At 38.5% G+C, this 25,137-nt stretch overlaps 1 protein-coding gene across 1 annotated transcript in view; it reads left to right on the forward strand.

The window, feature by feature from the left end:
• The window catches only part of EYS (eyes shut homolog), a 1,023,158-nt gene that overhangs the window by 346,358 nt on the left and 651,663 nt on the right, over positions 1-25,137 (forward strand). The window contains 2 exon segments of the mRNA XM_068405393.1: positions 1,733-1,930; positions 4,336-4,457. Of these exon segments, the coding sequence (XP_068261494.1) occupies positions 1,733-1,930; positions 4,336-4,457 (320 nt within the window).

Below are 25,137 nucleotides of genomic sequence, written 5' to 3' on the forward strand. Positions count from 1 at the left end.
CTCTGAAGAAGACTACAGCGGAGCAGGCTCCTGGCAGGAACTGTGGCCTGTGGCAGGTCTGCACTGGAGCAGGGGAAAAGTGTAAGGAGGAAGTAGGGGCAGAAGGGAACTGTTATGGACTGACCACAACCCCCATTCCCCATGCCCTGTGCTGCTCAGGGGAGGGGAGGTGGTAGAGAAGTCTGGAGTGAAGGAGTGAAGTTGAGCCTGGGAAGAAGAGGGGGATGGAGGAAGATGGTTTTAGTTTTGTGTTTGTTTCTCACCATCCTATTCTATTTTCACTTGGCATTGAATTCAATCAGTTTTCCTCAAGTCGAGTTTGTTTTGCCCGTGACATTAATTGGTAAGTGATGTCCCTATCTTTATCTTGACCCATAAGGATTTCTATCTTATTTTCTGTACCCGCCCTGTTGAGGGGGAGTCACAGAGCAACTGGGTGGGCATCTGGCACCCAACCAAGGTCAACCCACCAGAACATAACTGTATGGATTTGATTTTCCACAATGACTACCCAGGTGCTTTATGTTGTAGTGTCACATTGCCCATCACTGGGTTAAGGTTACAGCCTGTCTAAGGAAGAGGGAGGTTGTTGGGGCAGGGAGAAGCTGCTTTAGGAAGGAATGTCTGGGCAACCACAGCTGGGGCAAGGGCACTGCGGAAGTGAGGAGAGGGTCTGGAGTACAGCAAACCCTGGGCAGCTCTGCCAGAAACCATAGCATAGACACAGCCCAGCCTCAGCAGTCACAGAAAGGCAGATGGGCTTCAAAGGGGCTCAGAGGGGCTTGTGCACAGTTTGTTGCAGCCCCGAATGCCACCGAGCTCTGTCTGAAACTAAGCCTGAAAGAACAGACTTGCCTTCAGCAACACTGAGGGAAAAGGGAGGCAGCTTTACAAACCCAAACCCATTTGATCTCTGTTCTCTCTGCCCTCGTCATTTAGAGTTTTGCTACTGGAAAACATGAATCAGTCTTGCTTATGTTCTAACAAACTAAGACTCACTTTAAAGGGACTTTTAATCTTTTTTGATCTATTTATTACAAATTAAAGAATTATACGAGGGCATCTGCAACCCAAGATTGTCATCACACAGTTCCTTGATTAGCCCAGATAAATGTACATAATCTGTTATACACTAGAGTGTCTGTTCGCAAAGAGTAGAAAGGGACTGTGTGAGATTTTCTGTGGTATAGAATTTTTATAAATGATGGAGGCACTCACTCATTATTAAATACAAACATAATTGTAGTAAAATAATTTGTGCATAGTCATGAATTGCAAGCAGAACAATTATACAAGGTTATTTGCATTTCATTCATGTTCAGGGTTATGGATTAATGTACAAACAGCTCATATGGTAGCTGTGACAACAGGTATCAGGGAAAAATAACAGGAAGCTTCAAAACAAAATTCATTAATTATTTTTAGATAAACTTTTTGAGCCATTTTAGAGAACAAGGATAAACAGAAAAACTACAAAATATATTGAGATAATTATGATTTTAAAATGCAATGTCATTATAGAAACAAAACAGATAAAATTGTCTTTTTTTGTTTGTAATTCTACAAAGCAAATAAATGTTTCTGCATGGTAATATATATATATATGTACCTCTCAGACTCTCCAACTCAATTTTACCCAGTGTTATAAAGAAAATACAGCTCATAATAGGCAGCAGCTGCAGGGATATATTCATTAGTTAAACACTGACAGCTTTGCCATTTTTCTTTTCAGGTTTGAACTGTGAATTTAGGCCTTGTGAGGCCAGCAATCCCTGTGAGAATGGAGCTGCGTGCATAGAAGAAATGAATTTGGACGTTTTTCCCCTTGGATTCCAGTGCCAGTGTGTGAAGGGCTTTGCAGGTCCACGTTGTGAGATCAATGTCAATGAGTGCAGTTCTAACCCTTGCCTCCATGGATACTGCTATGACAGTGAGTTCAGTCTGGTTACTCACTTTAATGTAGAGTAGTCTTTCTGTTGAAGTGTCTGTAGCTACTGAGCTGCTCTGGGGAGAACAGTGGATAATTTACTGAAATTTAGCTTGTCTGAAGCTCCACTGCCAGTACCAGGAGCATTATTTTTGCCAAAATACCTCAACTCGTGGCACTGGGGTTTGTGTGTTCAGGAGGATCAGAATTGCAGCTAATGAGAAATTTTAATGAGATTTGTGCTGTCTCCTTTGATACCTAAATTAGCCAAACACATCTTACATTGTGCATTCTATGAGAAAATATTCAGGTGCTGAAAAGGAGTTCATGGAGCAATTAGGCAGTAGATGTCATATTTCTAATGAGTCCACAACCTGATTTAAATATCAAACTGATGCAAAACAGAGTGTCTGTTTACTATTAAGTGCTTTCTATCACATAACTGTGTAACTTATGCTTTTACTGATAGAGGTACTTAAAGGTTTTAGAAGCAACTTGATGACAAATTACTCTACTATATTCTGTCTGGATTGGCAGGCTAAGTTTACTAGCACTCATTATGTATGGAGTACTTACTGGAAAGTTTTGTAGGGCTATTACTGCCTATTAGACACTTTCTACACTTGGCAAAAAAAAAAGTAAAAGTGGTAGTTTTCAGCGGTTCTTATAATGCTGTCTGGAAAGCAGAATGACGTCTCGAGGTCATGTAGTCAAACCCGCATGAAGCTGGACTATCAACCGTGCTAGAACAGGTCAGGCAGGGATTTTTCTAGCTGAGTTTTGAAAGCCTCTACGGATGGACAGAAATTCCATAAACTCTTTGGGACAGCCCATTCCACTGATGCACTACTCTTGTAGTGTTCCCCCCACCCCAATACCATCTGAATCTCCTAAGCTGTAACTTTTGGCCATTGTTATATCATCTAACACTACTAAGAGGAATGCTGTTCTGTCATTTGTGCAGCTGCCCTTGAAGTTATTGTTATATAAGCCCTCTAACTATTAACCCTTCCCCAAAGGGTCTAATAAAAAGCAAGCCCAGCTGACTCAACTTTTCCTCATAGGTCCCACACTTGAAGCACTAAGCAACCGTGTCCATCTTCTGCTACATCTCTCTCCTGTTTCCCCAGGAAACTTGAGAATTTCCCTGAAAATCAAAATTTTTTACACAGATTTTCAGAAGATCTAATCAAATTACTGGTTTCAGATGAGATCTTAAAGAACTGGCCCCGAATCACTAAATGCATCATTGCCTAAAACTCTCCTAGTTTAAAAAAAAATCAGTTTCAATAAGCTTTAAGAAATCTACCTTTCTGTATATGGGAATAAGGTGAGTGGCTTCATATTTTATCTAGTAAATACTATTTCCTAACAGGGTTACAGATGTTTTCTATGTACTCTACATTGGTTCAGAGGTAGTTTTGAACTGGAATTTAGATGAGCTGCAGTAAAGTTCTTTATGCTCACAAAGTGACAAATCTTTTGGGGATAGCTTGCCTTTGTGTTGCCTCTGGACTTGAGTTGTATCATGTGGACATCTCAGTTCCTCTGCACTATGTACACTGGCTGCAGAAAGCTGAAATCCTGAGGAAGCTAGAAAGCTGTCAGCAGATGATTAATGCTCCTGATCTGAAGGACTTAAAGCATTTAATGAATACAAGAGTAGCTATGTGTATAGGCATGTATAGATAATAGCAGAATAGATTCCATGGTAAATCTCTGCGATAACGAAGAATCCAGGGACCTTTCTGAGGTTAGAATAAACACAGGCCTCCAAGAAGTGCAATTATTGCCGTCACGAGCTCCTCATATGGACGTAGCACTCCATAAAGATTCCTCTCCACTTGGATCATTAATGATGAAAAAGGGAGAGAATTCTTATCATTATCTTGTTAAGATGAAAATGAAGCATGGAAATACATCATAGGTTGAGCTACCAAATTCAACTCAAGCAAGTTTTCCTTTAATATACTGGTATAATATGAAGCACTCCTTACCAAAAACAAACTAACAAACCACTGCTTAACTGCCCCATCTCATTTAGGCACAATATCAAAGATAAAATCTTATGTACTTTTTGTACAGTTTTGTGATGGAAAATTACTCATTAGCTTATAAGATGCCTTCACTTTTTCAGAAGCTGGTAATGGGTCATTGATTTAATTCTTATGGCAAATTATTTGAATTTTTTAAGTAAAATGTGGTACATGAATCTGCTTTCATATTAAAAAGGTGTTTTGAGGTACTGCATTTCATTTATTTCAATTTTTTAACATGTCCACACCTTTTAGGTAAAGTCACTCCAAATCTTTTGCAGATAGTAGTCATAACGGTAACTTACTTAATTTCACTACATTCAGTTGTTATTCTAAAACACTCTTAGTACTAAAATACTATCTCTGTTACAGTTGTCGATGGCTTCTATTGTTTGTGCAACCCAGGATATGCAGGACTGAAATGTGACCAGGACGTCGATGACTGCATAATCAATGCTTGTGAACACAATTCTACATGTGTTGATCTACATCTGGTTAGTAAAGAATATTTTTTAATTAAAAATTCTGATTGCTAAGTTTTCTTCCTGAAATCTAAAGCAATTCTATTGTGAGTTCTAAACCTCCACTTAATCCATAGGCCTGTCAAGGGTTTTATAATCGTGCTTTCCAGTGACTTTTTTTTTTTATTTATTTGTAATGATACAAGCAGTGGGAAAGAGGAATGTTTTTATCATTTAAAAGCAGTTATTGAGTCAACATGGGTATTTGGAGAATTCAAAAGGAATGGAATATTTTCAACTAGGTGTGTTTATGGCCTCATAATAAGTGCCAGGAATACTCATTTTCACTGATGACATTGGCTTCAAAGGGGCTTAAAAAGTATCTTACCCTCCAAAATGGCTTTAAGAACTTCAGCATTTATTTTCAAAATTCTTCAGCTATATTAGTTCCTGAAACTTGAAAAGTGCTAAAAATAACTTATTTCTTCTCAGAAATAAAAGCATTCTGTCAACTGATTCCTTCAAGTGAAGAAAGGAGAAGACAGACATTCACATTGTGTAAATTTTGGCACCAGAGGTGGCCCATGTTCTGTGTCACTCCCTCCATGAATCTGTCAGGAACTAATTTGTTTTCAGTGTACTCAACAGGGACAGTAAGACTACATAGTATGAATACTGTCCTTAAGAAACATTCAGACTGTCAGAGAAATTAGGGGTGGTTAAAAAAAAATGGAAGGTTAGCTTTTTTTCCTTCTAGTTTCTCCCAGCATGTTTCTGAGAATATTAAACAAATAAAATGTTAAAGTAAGGTGTAGAATTCACATTAAAATTATGATGCCTAAATGTAAGTATCTATATATGGTATGAGCTAAGCATCTAAGCACCCACTAAAAGTGCTAGAATCCTTGCTGATGCAGTCAGCAAAATGCAGTGTGTTATGCAGCTGCCCATCTTGTAGATGTCCACTTTGGGTGAACTAAGCAACCCTGTAGGTACCACTGATCATGTAAGCTAGGCTGCATTAGTGTTGAATCACCCATGTTTAGGTGTCTGCATTTGCAGCTGAATCCCATCCTAGAAGCCCAGAAGTGTGTGAGGGGTATGTGGGTTTCTGGGGTATTGTTTCGTTGTTTGGGTTTTTTTTGTTTGTTTGGTTTTTGTTTTTGTTTTGTTTTTTGTTTTTTTTTAGTACATACATAAAGAAATTGCTCTTCTGACAAATCCTGATGGTAACTCACAGCTATCACTATTACCTAAACTTGAACAGAAGTTACACGCTTCAAGAGAATTTTCTCAAATCCTCTACTCTGATTTCCACAGTTGTTTCTTTTCACAGTTAGAACACTATGTATTGTATAATTTTTTTTTTAAATATGCTTCAAGAACTAGGAAACGCCTTGGAAAAAAATAAGTGCTTGATATGGAGACCACAGAGGTTGCAACACTTTATTCTTGTCTTTGGATGCTATTGCAAACATATTTTTACCAGTAGATTGCATTTAATATTTCAAGCTCTCATACTGGACACATACTACCATCTTAAAATCAGGTTAGAGAGCATTCTAGAAAAAAAATTTTATTCTCACAAGGCATGTACTGTCCTATTCTCCATGAGATTGTGTTGTATATGTAGACATTCCAGGTATTATTCTTAACTGCAGCTGATGCTTTAACTGAGACTGATAAAATGATAACTGGAAAGGCTTAGGCGCATTTGGGAGGCTGAAATGGAGATAGACTGGTGGAGCCAGGCTCTGCCCTCCCTGCAACAAAAATGGGAGCACCTGCCGGAGAGCCCCCAGGATCGAGGGACCCCTGTACTCTGCCCCTCTCAGGTGGAAAACAATAACCTAGAGGAGAGGAGTGAGTGGAGGCAAGTCTATGGCCGTGGCAAAAGGCGAGTGCCCTCCTTGCCTACCTCGCCTCCACAGGTGCCTCTGAGAAATAGATATGAAGCCCTAGTGGAATACAGCCAGTCCAATGGGGATGTGCTGGAGAGGCAACCTATATCAGAGGTCCCACCACAGTCAGAAAAACCTGACAGGCATATAGCTACCTCCTCCACAAGAGAGAATAGTTTTAGTGGTTGGAGACTCCTTCCTAAAGGGATCTGAGGGCCCAATATGCAGAGCTGACCCCCATCACAGGGAGGTCTGCAGTCTGCCTGGAGCCCGAATCAGGGATATCACCAGCAAACTCCCCAACCTGGTGAAGGCCACAGACTACTACCCCCTGCTCATCTTCCAGACAGGTGGGGAAGAAGCTGCATCCCCTAGTCTGAGGGGGATGAAGAAAGACTACAAGGCCCTAGGACGGTTGGTGAAAGAGTCTGGGGCACAAGTTGTTTTCTCCTCCCTCCTTCCATTTTCAGGTGATGACGTGGGATGGAATAGTAGGATTCTCTCTATTAATGCCTGGCTACGAGACTGGTGCTACAGGCAGGGCTTTGGCTTCTTTGATAATGGCTGGTTTTATAAGACACCAGGCGTGACGGTAATACATGGGAAAGGTTTATGTCGTAGGGGCAAAAGGGTTCTGGGACAGGAATTAGCAGGGCTCATTCGGAGAGCTTTAAACTAGATTCGAAGGGGGATGGGGTAGTAGCTGGGCTTGCACCACTGGAGCAACGCTCTAGTGTTGAGGCAGACCAGGAGGCCTCCCATCCCCCTGGGGTGAAATCGGTGTGCTCAGCTCGCTCCCTCAAATGCCTGTACACCAATGCACGCAGCATGGGGAATAAGCAGGAGGAGTTGGAAATCCGTGTTCGGTCGGGGGGCTATGATTTAGTGGCAATTACAGAGACTCAGTGGGACACCTCGCATGACTGGAATGTGGTCATGGATGGCTATGTCCTGTTCAGGAAAGACAGGCCACTAAGGAGAGGTGGTGGAGTTGCTCTTTATGTGAGTGAGCAGCTAGAATGTATTGAGTTCTGTCCAGGGGCGGATCAGGAGCGAGTTGAGAGTTTGTGGGTGCGAATTAAGGGGCAGGCTGGCAGGGGTGATGCTGTTGTGGGTGTCTATTACAGGCCACCAGATCAGGATGAGGAGGGTGATGAGGCCTTCTACAGGCAGCTGAGAGCAGTCTCTCAATTACAGGGCCTGGTTGTCATGGGGGATTTCAACTACCCTGATATTTGCTGGGAGGCCTACTCAGCCAGCCATCCTCAGTCCAGGAGGTTCCTCCAATGCGTTGATGATAACTTTCTGATGCAAATGGTGGATGAGCCAACTAGGAGAGGAGCGTTGCTGGATCTGATCCTCACTAACAAGGAGGGTCTGGTTGAAGAGGTGAAGGTTGAGGGCAGCCTTGGTTGTAGTGACCATGAGATGGTAGAGTTCAGGATGTCATGTAGCAGGAACAGAATAGCTAGCAGAATCACAACCCTGGACTTCAGGAGGGCCAACTTTGGCCTTCTCAAGCAATTGCTAGGGGAAATCCCATGGGACAGGGTACTAGAAGGTAAGGGGGCCCAAGATAGTTGGTTAGCATTCAAGGACTGCTTCTTCCGAGCTCAAGATCAGAGCATCCCAACAGGTAGGAAGTCAAGGAAGGGGACCAGGAAACCTGCATGGTTAAACAGGGAACTGCTGGGCAAACTCAAGTGGAAGAAGAGGGTGTACAGATCATGGAAGGAGGGGCTGGACACTTGGGAGGAATATAAGTCTGTTGTCAGAGGATGTAGGGAGGCAACTAGGAAAGCTAAGGCCTCCTTGCAATTAAACCTTGCAAGAGAGGTCAAGGACAACAGAAAGGGCTTCTTCAAATACATTGCAGGTAAAGCCAACACTAGAGGCAATGTAGGCCCACTGATGAATGAGGTGGGGGCCCTGGAGACAGAGGATAAAAAGAAGGCAGAGTTACTGAACGCCTTCTTTGCCTCTGTTTATACTGCTGGAGGCTGTCCTGAGGAGCCCCGGACCCCTGAGGCCCCAGAAGAAGTCAGGATAGAGGAGGAATCTGTCTTGGTAGATGAGGGCTGGGTCAGGGACCAATTAAGCAACCTGGATGTCCATAAATCCATGGGCCCTGATGGGATGCACCCGCGGGTGCTGAGGGAGCTGGCGGAAGTCATTGCTAGGCCACTCTCCATCATCTTTGCTAAGTCATGGGCAACGGGAGAGGTGCCTGAGGACTGGAGGAAAGCGAATGTCACTCCAGTCTTCAAAAAGGGCAAGAAGGAGGACCTGGGTAACTATAGACCGGTCAGCCTTACCTCCATGCCCGGAAAGGTGATGGAACAACTTGTTCTTGGTGCTGTCTCTAGGCACATCAAGGACAGGGGGATCATTAGGGGCACTCAGCATGGCTTCACCAAGGGAAAGTCATGCTTAACCAACTTGATAGCCTTTTATGAGGACGTAACCAGGTGGATAGATGATGGTAAAGCTGTGGATGTGGTTTATCTCGATTTCAGTAAGGCGTTTGACACAGTCTCCCACAGCATCCTTGCAGCTAAACTGAGGAAGTGTGGTCTGGATGATCGGGTAGTGAGGTGGATTGTGAACTGGCTGAAGGAAAGAAGCCAGAGAGTGGTGGTCAATGGGACAGAGTCCAGTTGGAGGCCTGTGTCTAGCGGAGTCCCTCAAGGGTCGGTACTGGGACCAGTTCTATTCAATATATTCATTAATGACTTGGATGAGGGAATAGAGTGCACTGTCAGCCACTTCGCTGATGACACAAAACTGGGAGGAGTGGCTGACACACTGGAAGGCTGCGCAGACATTCAGAGAGACCTGGACAGGCTGGAGAGTTGGGCGGGGAGAAATTTAATGAAATATAACAAGGGCAAGTGTAGAGTCCTGGATCTGGGCAAGAACAACCCCATGTACCAGTACAAGTTGGGGACAGACCTGTTGGAGAGCAGCGTAGGGGAAAGGGACCTGGGGGTCCTAGTGGACAACAGGATGACCATGAGCCAGCAGTGTGCCCTTGTGGCCAAGAAGGCCAATGGCATCCTGGGGTGTATTAGAAGGGGTGTGGTTAGCAGGTCAAGAGAGGTTCTCCTCCCCCTCTACTCTGCCCTGGCGAGGCCGCATCTGGAGTATTGTGTCCAGTTCTGGGCCCCTCAGTTCAAGAAGGACAGAGAACTGCTAGAGAGAGTCCAGCGCAGAGCCACGAAGATGATTAAGGGAGTGGAACATCTCCCTTATGAGGAGAGGCTGAGGGAGCTGGGTCTCTTTAGCTTGGAGAAGAGGAGACTGAGGGGTGACCTCATTAATGTTTATAAATATGGAAAGGGCAAGAGGATGGAGCCAGGCTCTTCTCGGTGACATCCCTTGACAGGACAAGGGGCAATGGGTGCAAGCTGGAACACAGGAGGTTCCACATAAATATGAGGAAAAACTTCTTTATGGTGAGGGTGACCGAACACTGGAACAGGCTGCCCAGAGAGGTTGTGGAGTCTCCTTCTCTGGAGACATTCAAAACCCGCCTGGACGTGTTCCTGTGTGATACGGTCTAGGCAATCCTGCTCCGGCAGGGGGATTGGACTAGGTGATCTTTCGAGGTCCCTTCCAATCCCTAACATTCTGTGATTCTGTGAAAATGGAGCCATATATGCAAAAGTTTAAACAATATCCTTCCCAAAAAATAAGATACCACAATTGGACAAAATTATAGGTTCTTTATAAAATAAACATATTGTTTCACAAAGAATGTCTGCTAAGCTTCACTGAATGAGCTGTAATATTGATCCAGGGGGACTTTTTAAACTCGGGCAAAATTAAATCTAACAAAGAATGGTAACTCACTGCAATTTTAAACACTGTTTTAGATTTTTCTTCAGATGCCTTTCACGCTTTTGTTTTCTTGATTCATTTGTGTTTATTTTTGTCCTGCAGTACATATATATTTCTCATCCTCTTTGTCACAGACCTATGCCATTTTGTTTTAAATGGACTGTGACACAGCCAATCAGTGAGATCCGTGCAGACTCACTGTTTCAGAGAAAACCTGACATTAAAAAAATATAACCTGTGTGGATACAGTTACTAACTACAGAAAATAAATACTATAGAACTTAATAGCAAGGTGTCATTTCAGACCTTGGATTTGATCTTTTCGAAACCTCAATGGCTTTCTCAACATAGTTCACCTATGTTGTCAACATTACAGTAAGCGTTCATACTGAAGTGTTCATTTGGATGTTAATGAACAGATAAAAAAAACCTTCAGGTTTTTTTCATTAGAAGACTGTTCTTTGGCATTTTTGATAGTAACACAATTTTGTGCTCAAAAAAAGGAAAATGAATACAGAATGGGATCTGCTAAATTGAGAAGTTAGTATCAGCATATTTTTAAGTCAAGAAATACAGAAGTGCTAGTAGTTTTATTTTGTTACGGCAATAATAATGCATTGCTATTCAATATTTATACTTTCTCCTTCTCTATACTTCTCTATAGTATATTTACTTAAACTAAAATTTCTGATAAGTTTCTGAAATAACTTTCATGTGGATCAACTTTTAAGTTGAATCCAGAAAGGGACATAAAACACTCAGTCACTAAGTGATTGCATTATTCAGTTTGTACGCAACTATATTATTCCACGTACAATGTCCTTCTTATTATAGTCAGTATTGGAGAGTACCGAATTTCTTCCCCATCAAATGATGCTGTTTTATACACCAAGATTCCTCAGTGATGGATGCAAAGAGGATTAATTAATTAACTTATATTCATAAAAATGGAAGAAGGTTCATTATTCCCTCTTCTTCAGCCATAGCAGCTGTAAAATAACAGATATTGAGATAACAATTCCCTAGAGAATGAATTTTTAACATTTAAAGGGTTTCCTCCTCTAAAAGGTAATAAGCCAGGGATGGGGAGCAACTGAGACATAATCAAGGAAGACTTAAAAACAGATGGAGATCTCAGGAGTTTCATAATTTCTCCATCAAATACAATTTTCTTCCAAAGATATATTACAGTAGCCTTATTACACAAGTCAAGGACCAAAGATCTTAATGCGAGAAAGAATTCCAATATACACTCTAATTGCAACATATACTTCACAGCCTTTACCTTGGGTCTCCAGGCAGTAGGTGACATTAAGCAATCAGACCATAGGATGAGATCAGGACAGGTGAAACACAGCTGAATGACACAACCGCGTCAGCTTAAGGAGGCTCTGATTTTCTACTGCACCTGAGAATTCCAGTCACTCAAGAGCTGCTATATACCAGCACAAGCCACTGTCAGTCATATTAGACTGTCTGGTGGCTCAGGAATAATTAATTGGCTACCCCTATGGTAATAAAAGTTCCATTCTGCAGTCTTTTGATGCATTTTGCTAGGTCAAAGTGAGACAATTAGCAATGCCAGAAGACACTTGCAATACATATTCTTCCTCTTTGATGTTGGTAATGTGGTATAATATAGAGCCTTAAAAACTAGATAACCATGTTATCTTAACAATGCACCAGCAAAAATAGGCACAAAAAATGACACTCATATGATGGGTTGACCCCAGCTGTCAGCTAAGCACCACACAGGCACTCACTCACTCTATCCTCACCATGGGATGGGAGAGAGAACAGGAAGAGCAAAAGTGAGAAAACTTGTGGGTTGAGATAGTTTAATAAGCAAAGGAAAGGGGAAGACAAAAGAAAGAAAAAAAACAAATCAAGTGTTGCAAAGGCAATCACTCGCCACCTTCCATGTGTATACTGATGCCCATCCAATTGTCAAGCAACGGCCACCTTCCCAAAACCCACCTCCCCTCCGTTCTTATTACTGAACATGACATTACATAGCATGGAACATCTCTTTGGTTAGTTTGGGTCAGCTGTCCTGGTTGTGTCCCCTCCTAGCTTCTTGCGCAACCCCAGCCTACTTGCTGAGGTGGCAGAGTAGGAAAAAGAAAAGACCTTGATGCTGTGTAAGCACTGTTCAACAATAGCTAAAATGTTGGTGTCTTATCAACACTGTTTTGGTCACAAATCCAAAATGTAGCACCATATGGGCTGCTATGAAGAAAAGTAACTCCACAACAGCCAGATTCACTACAGAACAGAATTCTATAAAAGAAGGCTGGTTAAAATTGACAGCATGAAGTCACAGAATCTGGGTTGTAAAGCATCTCCTGATGTTTTAAAAGGTCTGGTTTGTAAAATCTGTCTGTAGAATATTTATGTAAGGTGTTTATATTGGCCAGTCCCACCAAGGATGTGGTCCCCTTCATTCTGATGCAACCAAAGCTTCTAAATGACTAACATATACTACTACATCATATGAGATTAGGCTTTTTTCTGCATGGCATATGCAGAATTTTAAGGTTTCTCTATGATAAAGATTCTCAATACCATAAAGTTCCCACTCAAAAAGTATTCCCAGTGCTAATGTAAGACACATAGTTAGCAGCAGCAAGAAGGATAAAAACACAAAGTGTTTTGCTTAACTAAGTATAGAGAGAAGTGGGAACACAGCAATTGTATTCAAGATTCTAACAGTGGAGTGCTCCAAGACTGTATGCCAAAATGTCAGGGCAAATGATTATAACTGAGGACTCAAAAAAACACTATGTCTGAGTTGCTCAGATAAAATCTGGGGCTTCTATTGTTTATTCAGTTCCCAGATTTGTTCACGTAGTGAGATGGCCAAGCATTACATTAGCCACATGCAAAGTTAAGGAAATAGAGAGTTAAGCAGTGACAACCAGACATACAGAATTAACAGATGATTTTTAAAAAAGAGAAAAGTCATCTTACCATCATATCAACTTCCATCTATCTTAAACAATATGTGACAAATTAGAAAATGCTTTTCTATAGAAGTGTCACAGAAGAAGAAATAATTTTACCTATTGCAACTAATCTCAGACATGAGTAAGAGGAACTACTTAGACACTTCCTTCATTAGGTTGCCTAGGCCAGCAAAAATTAAAAGCTGCTAATACTTCTAGTACTATTAGCACAGATGCCTATCCTATATATTCTCAATCATCTGTCAGCTCAACCAGAATTGTCATACTTTTTATGTAGCCTGACTATAAAAAACTTAAGATATTGAAAAGGGAGATTTATGCTGGGAAGGTTGGTCATCTGACACTAGTTGCACTTCATAAATCAATTATCTTCTTTTTTTTTGTTAATTATGAAACATTCCTGATTAAGTTGTGATTTTATTTTCATTGTAGTAAGAAACATTTGGCCAGTCCTACGTAAAACAGTGTGAAATCTCAGATTTACATGCATGCAGAAATAATTCAGTTGTTCATTGATAGATCAAAATAATAGAATGAGAGAAGTATGAGAATAGTTGAAAGATTGTAGTGTTGTCACTGCAAAAGAAAGCAGTGCAGTCCTCAGTAATTGAGGAAAAGAGGTGAAGCTTTCTGCATTCACTAAGTAATGAATAAAAATAGAATAAAACTGAAAGATATAAATGGTAAAATATTTTACCAAAAAAGCTAGTAAACAGTAAATGAAATAAAAAAAATAGTATATTAGCCTCTGGCTGTGTTTATGGTAAGGCAGGGTTTACCCAAAGTAATTTGCAAATTCTTGTAAAAAAAGTTAAAATAATTAATTCATAGTATTGTATAAAGTTGTGATGTTGTCCTTAATCATTTTTATAAGATCAGCTAGAGCATATAATCTGTATAATATAAAACATATTTGCATCAAAAAAATAGTAATAGCAGCTTCACAGTAGCTCTGACGTCAGTTTTTGCTTGTACTCTTCTGTATGTCAAAATATAATGCAAATCCTGTCACTTCAGTGTATATGGACATCCATGCAGCAAATTGTAACAGATGTTTCTTCAGAGCTTTGTTTCTGGAAGCTGTTATTTCTGTGTACTCACCACATAGTAAATTAAAAAAATATAAACTGTAGGTAAAGTTACAGTTATATAATAGTGCTTTTACTGCAATCCCATATCCTCCTTATGGTTAACTCTCACTACTTGATTTAAAAATTGATATCACAATTATTTCCCTTTCAATAAAATGTAATGTGATGGAAATGAGCTCTCCAATACAAAAACAGAAGATACTGTCAATTTGAGCCTAAAGAAGCAATGATTATTGTTTGGTTTCTGCTTTTGAAGTGTCAGAAAAAAAGGACTCACAAGAAGGTGAAATTCAGTAATTCATGTCTTTTAGAAACTTACATTTTGGGCTGTAGGGAAGCTTTATGTGAAGGACGGAGAGATAGTACTCTTAAAATTTATTTTTTTTACAGAAAAAAATATTCAGAGTTAACAGACAGCAGGTCTATTCCACGGATCATATTTCAAGAGTATAATCCGCAAGTAGGTTAGCTTATTACATAAATTGTGAAAGGAGGAACTCTGGCATTGAGAACTAAGGTACAAAGTAGTAAACTGTTAACAGTTTATGTTACCCAAAAAGAAATTAGTCAGGTCTTTGGACCAACCTGTGATAATTTCCTAAATTTGTCATCCATACTTAATTTACATTTAAAACAGAATCTCCTGTACTTTCTGCTAAATAGGGAGAAGAAAAACAATCATTTCCAGAAGTCAGAATTAATTTCAAAACATCCAGAGACGTTCCAGGTATGATGAGGTAACTGAGCTTCAGGAGGCTCTGCCTCCTAAGTGATGATAGCAGGTGGTCTGACACTTGAAGTAAGAATAAAGACTAGACAGACCTGCATCAACAAAAAAATTTTCAGATTTCTGTGGGAGTGGAAATTCTCTAAGGTCTCAATAAAGCAAACAAGCTCTGCCACTGAAATTGGTCTGAAAGAGTACCTTGGTCTAACGAATGGTCAGACCACAATACCATGAATGGCATACAGTATATAACAAGCAATAAGCTCTTAACAGTTCCCAGGTCACATAAATTCAAGTCGAGTTGTATGTGACTTAAACTTATGTACTGACTTCACTGAGAGAATCCATGTACTGAAATTGTGAATGTGCTGTTTGACAAATCAGTTTCAGATTACCAATTACGCTTCCCAGAAAAGAGCTACACAGCAGCTGGAGCTCACTTAAGAAACTAGCAACTGCGGCAGTATTTCTGCAAAGTACTACTGCTAATACAATTCACTGTGCTGCCCTGAAGATTTGACTTGCCATCGCTGATATATTTTATCTTCCACCTATATTTAGTTAAAAAAAAAAAATGAACAGTGTCTTCATAGTCCTTCAATAAAAGTTTTTTGAAAAACATCTAGTGAAATAACTTCCACCTCTGCCTTGTACTACAGAGCTGGTGGATATAGCAGTAAACAGACTGAAAACTTAGTCACAGGGTGTAGTCCTTTGTGCTCTAATAAGTCCAGTTGAGTCAGACATTGGAATGCACAAAATTAACTATTGATTTACTGACTTAGGATAATGTCCTTGATATTGATCTATGGAATTATACATTGCTTGCATAAAGTGATTATGATGTCTTATGCCTTACTCATCTAATTGAAAGTTAAAGTCAGCAAACAAGCATCAACTCTCCATTTGTTTTATTTATTACATTATTTTTAAATGCTTTAATTTGATTTTTGAAAGAAATTGCAGACATATATGAAAATTCTTAGCTTTATCCAACAATGTCAGTAAACACCACAGGAGTGAAAGCCTTCTATTGTCTTCTTCATAAAGTGAATTTGAAATACTCTACAGAACTGAATAAAACTTACAAAGTGGAGGAAAGCGATATTAAGAAGTTAAAGATGGGCTTTGCAATGAGACTTGTGAACAGATGACAAACCAATGTGATAAAGATAACAGGAAGGTGGTCCCAGATGGTGTGCTGTAAGTTCTGCCAGTAGCAAGGAGGCTGGTCAGAGAAAATCAGCAACAGCAGTAAAAGAATTTAAGAACTTCACAACATAAGGAACAAGCTGGAGAACTGTGGCCTGTTTGTGGAAAGCATAGCCCTAAATTCGATTTTTACATGATGTCGAGACTAACATTTTGTTTGAGGTAGGATATAAAGCATTTGTACCTTTGAAAGCATTAAAAGACTGGCAATGATATTATAGAGACTTGGGACGACAGAGACTTCATTGACTCATAAGGAAGAGAATTCTACACAAGAGGATTTGGCTGCAGAGAAGTAGACACAGTAAATTGCCTGTATTTAGTAGATTTATAGAGCAGAAGGGTATGGATCCACAAGGAAATGACTGAAATAAGTTAAATGGTGAAATTTATAGGTCATCAATCAGTCTTTGAAAACTGCCCACATACATGTCTTTACCATACAGCACACAAGAATTAAGAATAAATTTATTTTTCCATAAAAGGATGATGAACTAATCCATTTACTGTGGGATAAGTCTGAGCACCAGGACAATTACTGAAAAGGAGCTCTCAGACTGTAATTTCACACCCCAATTTTTACTGCAATAAGTCATTGTCTCTGAAGTCAAGCCAGATGATTCTGTGTAGGAATTTTTAAAGCTCATCTACACCCTGTTCCGCGAACAACATTGCTGATTTTCTCATGATGTATTTTCATGACATTTGTCATCAAAGCAGCTAAGTATCTCACAAATATTTACTTTTTAATTTAAAACACAGCTCCTATTAGCTTCAGTTGCAGGTGTTGAGTGTTCAGCAGTTCTCAAAATTACACCTTAAGCTTAAAATTCAGAAAAAAAGAAAAAGAGGAATTAATTTCTACCTATAAAAAGATACTTGCTAGGCTAAAGCAACTTCAGCTAAAGTATGATTTATTTTAATTTCCTTAGGGCAACATTTAACTGAAACTATAAAACTAACCCTTCTTTTCTGGTTTCCTTCTTTATTCTACATGCAAGTGAACATAAACAAACATATTTCCGTTTACTGCACCTCTAGAGCAGACCAGTTTACTCATGCTCTCTTATGCACTGAATGAAGTGATGGAAAATTATTTAATCCACATAGATAAAGACTCTCTCATGGTATTTAGGTGGAGAGGGCTAAATCTAATGAATCATGAAACAAAGTTAATTCTGTCACTTCCTAAGTTTTGAGTGTATATGATTTTGCAACTCCTTCATTTTACTTTTAGCGTACATTTTTATATAAAATAAATGTAATGGATCCAAATCATTACATGGATGGGTTTTGGTAGAGAAACCATGTTCTGTCATCCATATAGTAGATGTTTTTAACTCTTAAACGTGAGCAGATGTTACATATATTTGCAGTAGTTTCTGAAAATCACTCAGCCCTGGCCTTGCTCTGCTCCCACTGTAGCTGACAGAAAAATTGGTTTTGACTTCAGAGCTCCACCAGCCAAGTATATTCCAATTCCACTGTCAGCTTTTTGTTTAGTGGCAAACACTTGATGTATATTATCCCTTGCCAAGCAAATCTTTTAGTTTCTTTATGCAAAAAAAAAAATGTCCAGAATATTATCCCTAGATTATCCTCTTCACAAGTACAGTAATAACGGAGAAAAAAAAAATCTAGGATCTAAAACACCTCTGACTACAGGTTTGCTTATCTCTGTTTCCCACAAAATATTCCTACTTATGAAAATGGACTCCATCTGTTTTCTCTTTTTATGAAAGAAGAGATCTTACCCAAGTATACCAAGTTTCCACTGTAAGTAAATTTGCCTACATTATCAACGCTTCCACAAGAAATTCATAAAGGGAAAAGCATCTGATGCTTAACTTTAGAGGCACTGCTGGGTGCTGTTATAATAAACTGATAATCAATCAAAACATCAAACAAAATCAAGTCTTCTTATAATACTTCCCTGCCAATACAATTAATTGATCCTATACTACCAGCTGTGCCAATTACTGTACTATGGTCAGCAGGGAGTTTGCTATTTGGGCACCTTGAAAGCAGCTGATTATTCTCTTTCTGAAGCTTAAGAACCCTATTAGATTTATCAATACTTTGGTGCCCTTAGGCTACTTCTCTGATGATCTTTTGTCATCTTTGGTTGACTTTTTCAGAAATCATATCCAGGCTTTAGATGTAGTGCTATCCATTTTCAGTACAAGAATGGTTCAAGATAGAAATTTTTCTACCAAAAATTTTATATTCTAAAGCAAAGAACTGAGGTGGTAGTAAGAAGGAAAATATCAAAATGACTGTACAGGAAGATATTTTTCCAATTCCAAAGGGTTAGCTTAGACAGGCAAGACAAATGCAGCCCTGTTTGCAGAGTGAATTAAAAGACACAGACGCTAGTGTGTCAATAGTAGAAAAGAATACAAATAGAAACAAAACCTTCTTCATAAATGTCCTTTAAGTTACAAAAACTGTTTACCTTGGAGTGTATATTTGAGCAAAACTTATTCATAAGCATAGGGCTGGACTGTCATATTTGCAAGTGCCTGTTTCTAGGAATGCTCCCATTGACTTCAGAAGGTTTCCACAGGAAACAAGAACCAATATTATTTCTCAGTTCCTGAGAATACCCAAGACTCTGTGTTCTTACATTAGACCGTTATGCCATAAGGACAAATTCCCCCTGAAGCTGCAGTTAAAGATCCTTTTATGCTACATTCATTTCACTTCACAGAGCCCTGCAAGCCTTACAGTATTTTCATTCTGAAAAGAAATTCTACGTGGGTGAAACAAAACCATTTTCTCCATGTAGTGGGAGGGATTTTCTCTTTTGTTTAAAGAATATGAAATAGTTTTGTACCTGACTCAAACTGTTTGCATTTCTAGAGAAAGTTTGAACGTTATTTCTACTCCATCAATTATAGATTAGACTACGGTGTCTCTTCTGTAACAAAATAAGTTATGCAGGAATAAAGGACAGTCTCTTCTTCCTGTTTCTACAATAAAATGTGAAATATTTCACTGATAACTTATGTTTGTCATCCACAGACTAGCAGGTCATTTGTTAATTTTAGTAGGTCTCTCTAGCTGCTAACATCTATTTAGAACTACCTTCAGGCTTGCAAAAACTATTTGGCACTTGGCATTGAAAATAACGCAGAGAAAGAATGGCTACCTCATTTTTTTAGTTACTCCAAGTTCTGTGATTTGTCCTCCTTTAGATTTAAAAATTCTATTCCAGGGATTCTGACTGAAAAGCTTCTGGCATCCTTTCCACTTGACTAAGTGGTCGTAAAGGCATACAAGAATGGGCACTAACAGATAGTGCTGTACATGAGACTTGACAGGAAACTTTTTTTATGGCTGAGTACATACCTAGAATAGTATGTGTATAGAAAGCACACCTGGAAGAACTACAGTTACTGGAGGATGCTACCATTCTTTGTCTTCACAAATATTTTTTACATTGTTTAAAAGCTTTTAGTAAAAAAATAAGTCCTAAGGATTCTCTCTAGAAGACCTTTCTCAATTCCATTGTACTATTCTAGTCTCACTAGTGAGGACAGATTTTCACAGCAAGAAAAACCATACTTTCTTAATATATATGTTGAGCTTAAACAATTTGAAGTATTATTTATCAACAATAATTAATAAACATTGACTTATAGATATTATTGTTTCTGATTCATCTATTAAGTCCTTATTAAGCTGTTGTCATATGCAGATTTCACTGTATCAGTGTTTACTGACATTTCTAAACCATCATATTGAATGATTAACTTTTCTCTATGCTGAAAACTTTCTCTGTTTGCATACCCAATTCTGATACACCATATGCCATGTACCCATCAAAATCTGTGATGAACTTTGTGGTGTTGACTGCTTCTGCCTTTCCCCTTGATCAAGATACTGTTTTACTGCACAGCAGTTATATAAAAAGGGTATTGCCAGACCATGTGATAAACAGATGTTTTTACCAGATTAGATAAGATCTTTTTCTCAAGAAAAAAAATAAAAGCCTATACATTTAACCTGATTTAACAGTGAAGAATGCAATGACCTATTTATTAAGAAATATACTTTGTAGAATCCAGTTATCCACAATTTTCAGTTTGTCAGTGCAGACCTAAATTAATACATATAAACTAGAAAGACCTTGTGGTGTTCAGTGGTGACAGCCAAATAGATTAGATTCTCTCATTGTTACATATTGCTATACTTTAACTCAGACTATCCACTCACTGACAGCTCTCTTTTGTTACAGAAAGCTATGCCATCACTGGAAATTTATTTCTCACAGTTTCAGGCTCCGCAAGTTCTCCTTAACTGACCAAAAGTATCCAAAGCTGGTCAAGTGCCACACAGGCTGTAAAAGGTGTCACATTTTGGGGGGACGGCTAAAGGCATGGGATAACTTAAGGGTTTAATGAGAAGTTAGTCTCACTTATAGTTAGCTAACTAATTGTTTTAATGTTACAAAATCTAAGCTGTGATAAAAACATGTCAAGGTGCCTAGCATGTTAATTATGGACATGAAGAAGAGGGTTTTCTATCACATCAAAATGTATAATTCTGGAATATTTCTCCTAAGTAATACTTTCCACGTGCACACTAATCACTGCCTAAGTCACACAACCGTATCTCACCTTTTAGCATAGAAATTGCTTTAAAGCATAGAAATTGCTTTAATTAGACATAAAATTTCAAAGGTCTCAGGCTAGAGATAATGTTTCTTCCTGTAAAGGTGTGATCGCAAGAGAAATTCTGGAAATACAACTGCTCAGATTAGCTTAACAAGCTTCTGAGATGGCTTGTTTAACACTGAGCAAACTGTTTAATAGTTCTTTGCTTTAGCTCACTAATTTAGAACAAACGCAAATCCAGCTTGTTTGCCTCACTGGGAAAAGTTCTTGCTCACAGTTTTGAATTTTACTCATAAGTGGTAGATTCAGCCTTAGCTAATTTGAGACCAACTCACTTCTCTTGTATCAAATTGTTCTGTGGACAAATGTTTGCCCTGTCCACTTTTTTTTTCTTCTTCCTTCTGTGCCACAGTTTTACTAAATTAATTTTTCTTTAAAACAAGTTATTTCTACTTGTTTCCATCCCGTAAGTCAAGAGTAAAAATGAACAAGAAAAGAAGCCCAAATCCTTTAAAGTGTCTTGTAGGGTATGTTTACATTAGCATTTTAGTTTGTATTACAAGATCACTTCTGAAGCCAATCTCCCAGCTCTACCCACCTACCACATATAATTTGCATTGTGGAGAAGACTTGGATGATGCAAACAGGATTTCCCCTTGATGACACTAAACCAGAAAATGCTCTCCACACATGCATATAATGGGGTCCAATCACTAATTTTCAGTCCATGGGTTTAGATAAAAACTACCTTAAAATAAAACCCCTAGAACGCAGGTAGTACATATGTTGGGTCCTCAGTGACAACAGTTTTCAGAGATTTGTCGCTATTGCTGATTCCTATCGTAGACATAGCCATAGTAATTTGGAGTTCTGTGAAAATACAGCACAATTCATCAGCCTGGCTACATTATATTACATATTATTTGCTTTTAAATGTATACAATTTACATAAATTGTATGCCATGGAGGTTTTAGGAGATGCATGTTATGAGAGAGAGATATGCCAATACATTTATTTTGCCACTGATGTTGGTACAAAGTAAATTATGTCAGCCAGTCTAACCATAGTGTTTTATTCCGTACATGCACAGCATGTGCCTTCCAGTGTTCAAAATGATGTTCAGAGTTAAGCCATGCAATTGCTGAAAAACTATGTGAGTCTGAAATTTACCTCATGAGGTCCATTTCTGCTGAAAGCTTTTTCTGAAATCAGTGGTGATTTCTTGCATAGTAATACAGAAAGTTACTTGTCTTACAGCTCTCACTTTACTCCACTCAGCTAGACTGAGTAAAAATATTCCATGGGCTCTCAAGACTAGCACTGCAATACATTTCCTTTGATTCCCTAAATAATATTTTTCTAATGTATTTGATTCAGTGATGATTCTATGTTCTATAGCAAGCTCGGCAATGAGTGAAAAAAAGGCAATAAATGCACATGGATTTCGGCTACATGACAGTAAACAAGAACAAATAACAGAAATGTTAGATGGAAGCCTTGGAATATTATTTCTGCAGCACTGCAGTATCATATAAGCAAAAATATCAATATGTAATACAGAAAAAAATTGAATCCCTTTTAAAATTAACTAACAGGGACCATAAGGAAGTCCTGCCAGGCAAATTTTATATTTTGGCAGATAGAGTTCCAAAAAGTAAAGAATATGTCCCTTTAAATATTTTTAAATTAGCCCATATCTTGCAGTATTTTATTTATTTATTAATTATGGTTTATCCCTTAGCCTATTTCTCTTATGACAATGAAAAAGAGGGAGCTGAAGAAGACCCCTGACAATTTAGCTGGTCCTATACATAAACATTTGGCACCAAGTTACTTGTCATAAGAGCCAGTTCTTATTTCTGTATCATCTTATCTATCCTCTTTCAGAGAGAACTTTCAAAACCAAACTATATTAAAGATATACTGTGGTTGTATATACTCTGTTGTATTTGGATAACAAAAACCTGAAATATGCTGAGATATCACCCAAAAGAAGTAATTTTCAAGATTAATTTCTAATAGCTTATTCTTTTACTAAAGAACTGACTCTGATAACACTAGGAAAACATCACATTCATTCAGTGAGTAATCATACTAATTGATTTCTGTAAGACCATTACGGAATTGTAAAAATAGGAGATTACATCATATCCGGGTTCTATTGAAATCAAAACTCTTGACCAAAATTTCCTTTCAAAATAATTGTGATAGCCTCTTATTACTTCCTCATTACTCTCCCTTCTCACTTCAAGTTCTGCCTTCATACTTGTTTTCGACTGGCATTTAGGGTCCAGTGTAAGGGCTATTTGCAGCCCTATGCAGGGATACACTCGCACATACACCCAGTCAGAAGGTGGAGTCAGGCAGCAGCTTTCTGAAGCAGTAATTATACATGCATTTGCTTCTTTGACACATGCTACCAAGACTTTAAAATTAGTCATAGGCACCTGAATCACCTTCTGGATCTGTTACAAAAAAGAAAGCTTTTTTAGAGTTCTTTACTAAGATTTTAAATAATTCCTGAATCTGTTTAAACTAAGGCAAAGAGCTAATATATTGCATAAATGCCTTCTTATGTTTGTTTCAGTACAGCTTCAACACCAGCCAGAAATTCCCTGAACATCTCAATAAACTGTTTCCTTCCAGATTAATTCTGTTCCCATCAGACACCACATCCCTCATATTTCAGTCTAGTACTCTTTTCCAGGTTCATTTGTATAGAAATATGTTTCTATTTATAAGCAAAATAAATTACTTAAAAACTTTTCCATCTTAATGTAGGCTCATTGACGACTTCTAAAATTGCAACCTGAACAGTGCTTGTTCCCTAGCTTTAAGATCAAATGGCCTGGGACATCTTGTTGTTTATGTATGTTTAGCAATCAAAACAAGGTGGCTGTGTTCTGGTTACTAATGAATATGATTATAACTAGCTAATAATTGATTCCTGATTCCATTTCTCCCATTTTGTCCTTAGAAGCTCTCAGCACAAGAGGATGCCATGCTGCTTTATTTGTTTCTCAGAAGCACCTATCACATTCTGAGGCATAAAATTGTAAAAATGCATTTAACTTTCCACACTTGCGATTTTCCTCACAGTCACAAATGATATCTTATGTCAAAAGTAACACATCTGAATAGCTATTGTTAAGCTACAATTATTCAGTCGAATAATACTATAAAATACTTACTGTTTTATGCAGAAATACTCTTTTCTTGGTGTCTCCATTTAGCCCATGTCCAGGACTAAAAAATAACCAGTTGTTCTATCACCCAAGACCCCTCCCCAGCTGAGAAAGGGAATTGGGAAAAGGAGGGAGACTCATGGGTTGAAATTTAAACAGATTTAATAAAATAAGAAAACCAATATCAATACTAATACAAAAGACACAACGTCATACTCAGCCCATAGAGTGGTGACAAGTTTCTCCAGGGATCACAACCATAGGGGGAAGGGAGAGAACAAAAAGCCCCCAATTCCCTGGAAGCTTTTCCATTTATAGTGAACGTGATGTTACTAATATAGAACACACCTGTGGGCCAGCCTGGGTCAGCTGCGCTGGATTTAACTGCTAATGGCCTTGATCACCATACCACAGGTGGCTACAAACTGAAACAAAATGTAACAGAAAATTGATTCTATAAATTTTATCCCCACAAAATGAGGACACATGGTAAGATATTAAAAGTTAAGAATTAGCACCAAGCAGCCAGTTTTTAAAGACTTTGTTATAAATTACTGTGGTTTTAAACTATTTTCACTCTTACAGCAAGATTTAAGTTCTACCAACAGTATGATTCACTAATCCAGTGTGGTCAGCAGTTGGAGAGCTTGTGAGCTTGTGCCTGTAATTGTTCCCAGAACTTTGTAAAACAAAGAGCTTCACTCAGTTTCCTCAAACAAAAAAATCTCCTTACTTCATTTAATGACATTATTTTGCTTGCTTTTCTTGTTACTCACAGGAGATTTTAAGTTGCATGTTTGTGATTTAAAACCATTTCTGTTTTAAGAATTATTTCTGTATGGTTTACACTTGTGTTCTTTCTTGTCTATAGTTCATGACTTGACTTTTAATTTTGCCAGTTACTTATTACTTACAGCACCTGTGTATCATGAACCTGTTCTTTATCTTTTGAGATAAGCACTACCTCACTGAAATAACTATGGTAATTTTTAATGCAAAAAGCAAACATAAAGTTTTATTCATCTCACTAGTGCTCCATATATAATACTGGATACTTTGCTTTTACAATTTCTTGTCATCATCTGCTGAGTATCATCCTGCCACGATGAGATTTCACCACTACCCAAAGAAATCCCGTAGGAATAATTCATATGTCTCTATTCTGTCAATA

This window comes from Nyctibius grandis, chromosome 1 (genome assembly GCF_013368605.1).
Source record: "Nyctibius grandis isolate bNycGra1 chromosome 1, bNycGra1.pri, whole genome shotgun sequence".
Lineage (NCBI taxonomy): Eukaryota > Metazoa > Chordata > Aves > Nyctibiiformes > Nyctibiidae > Nyctibius > Nyctibius grandis.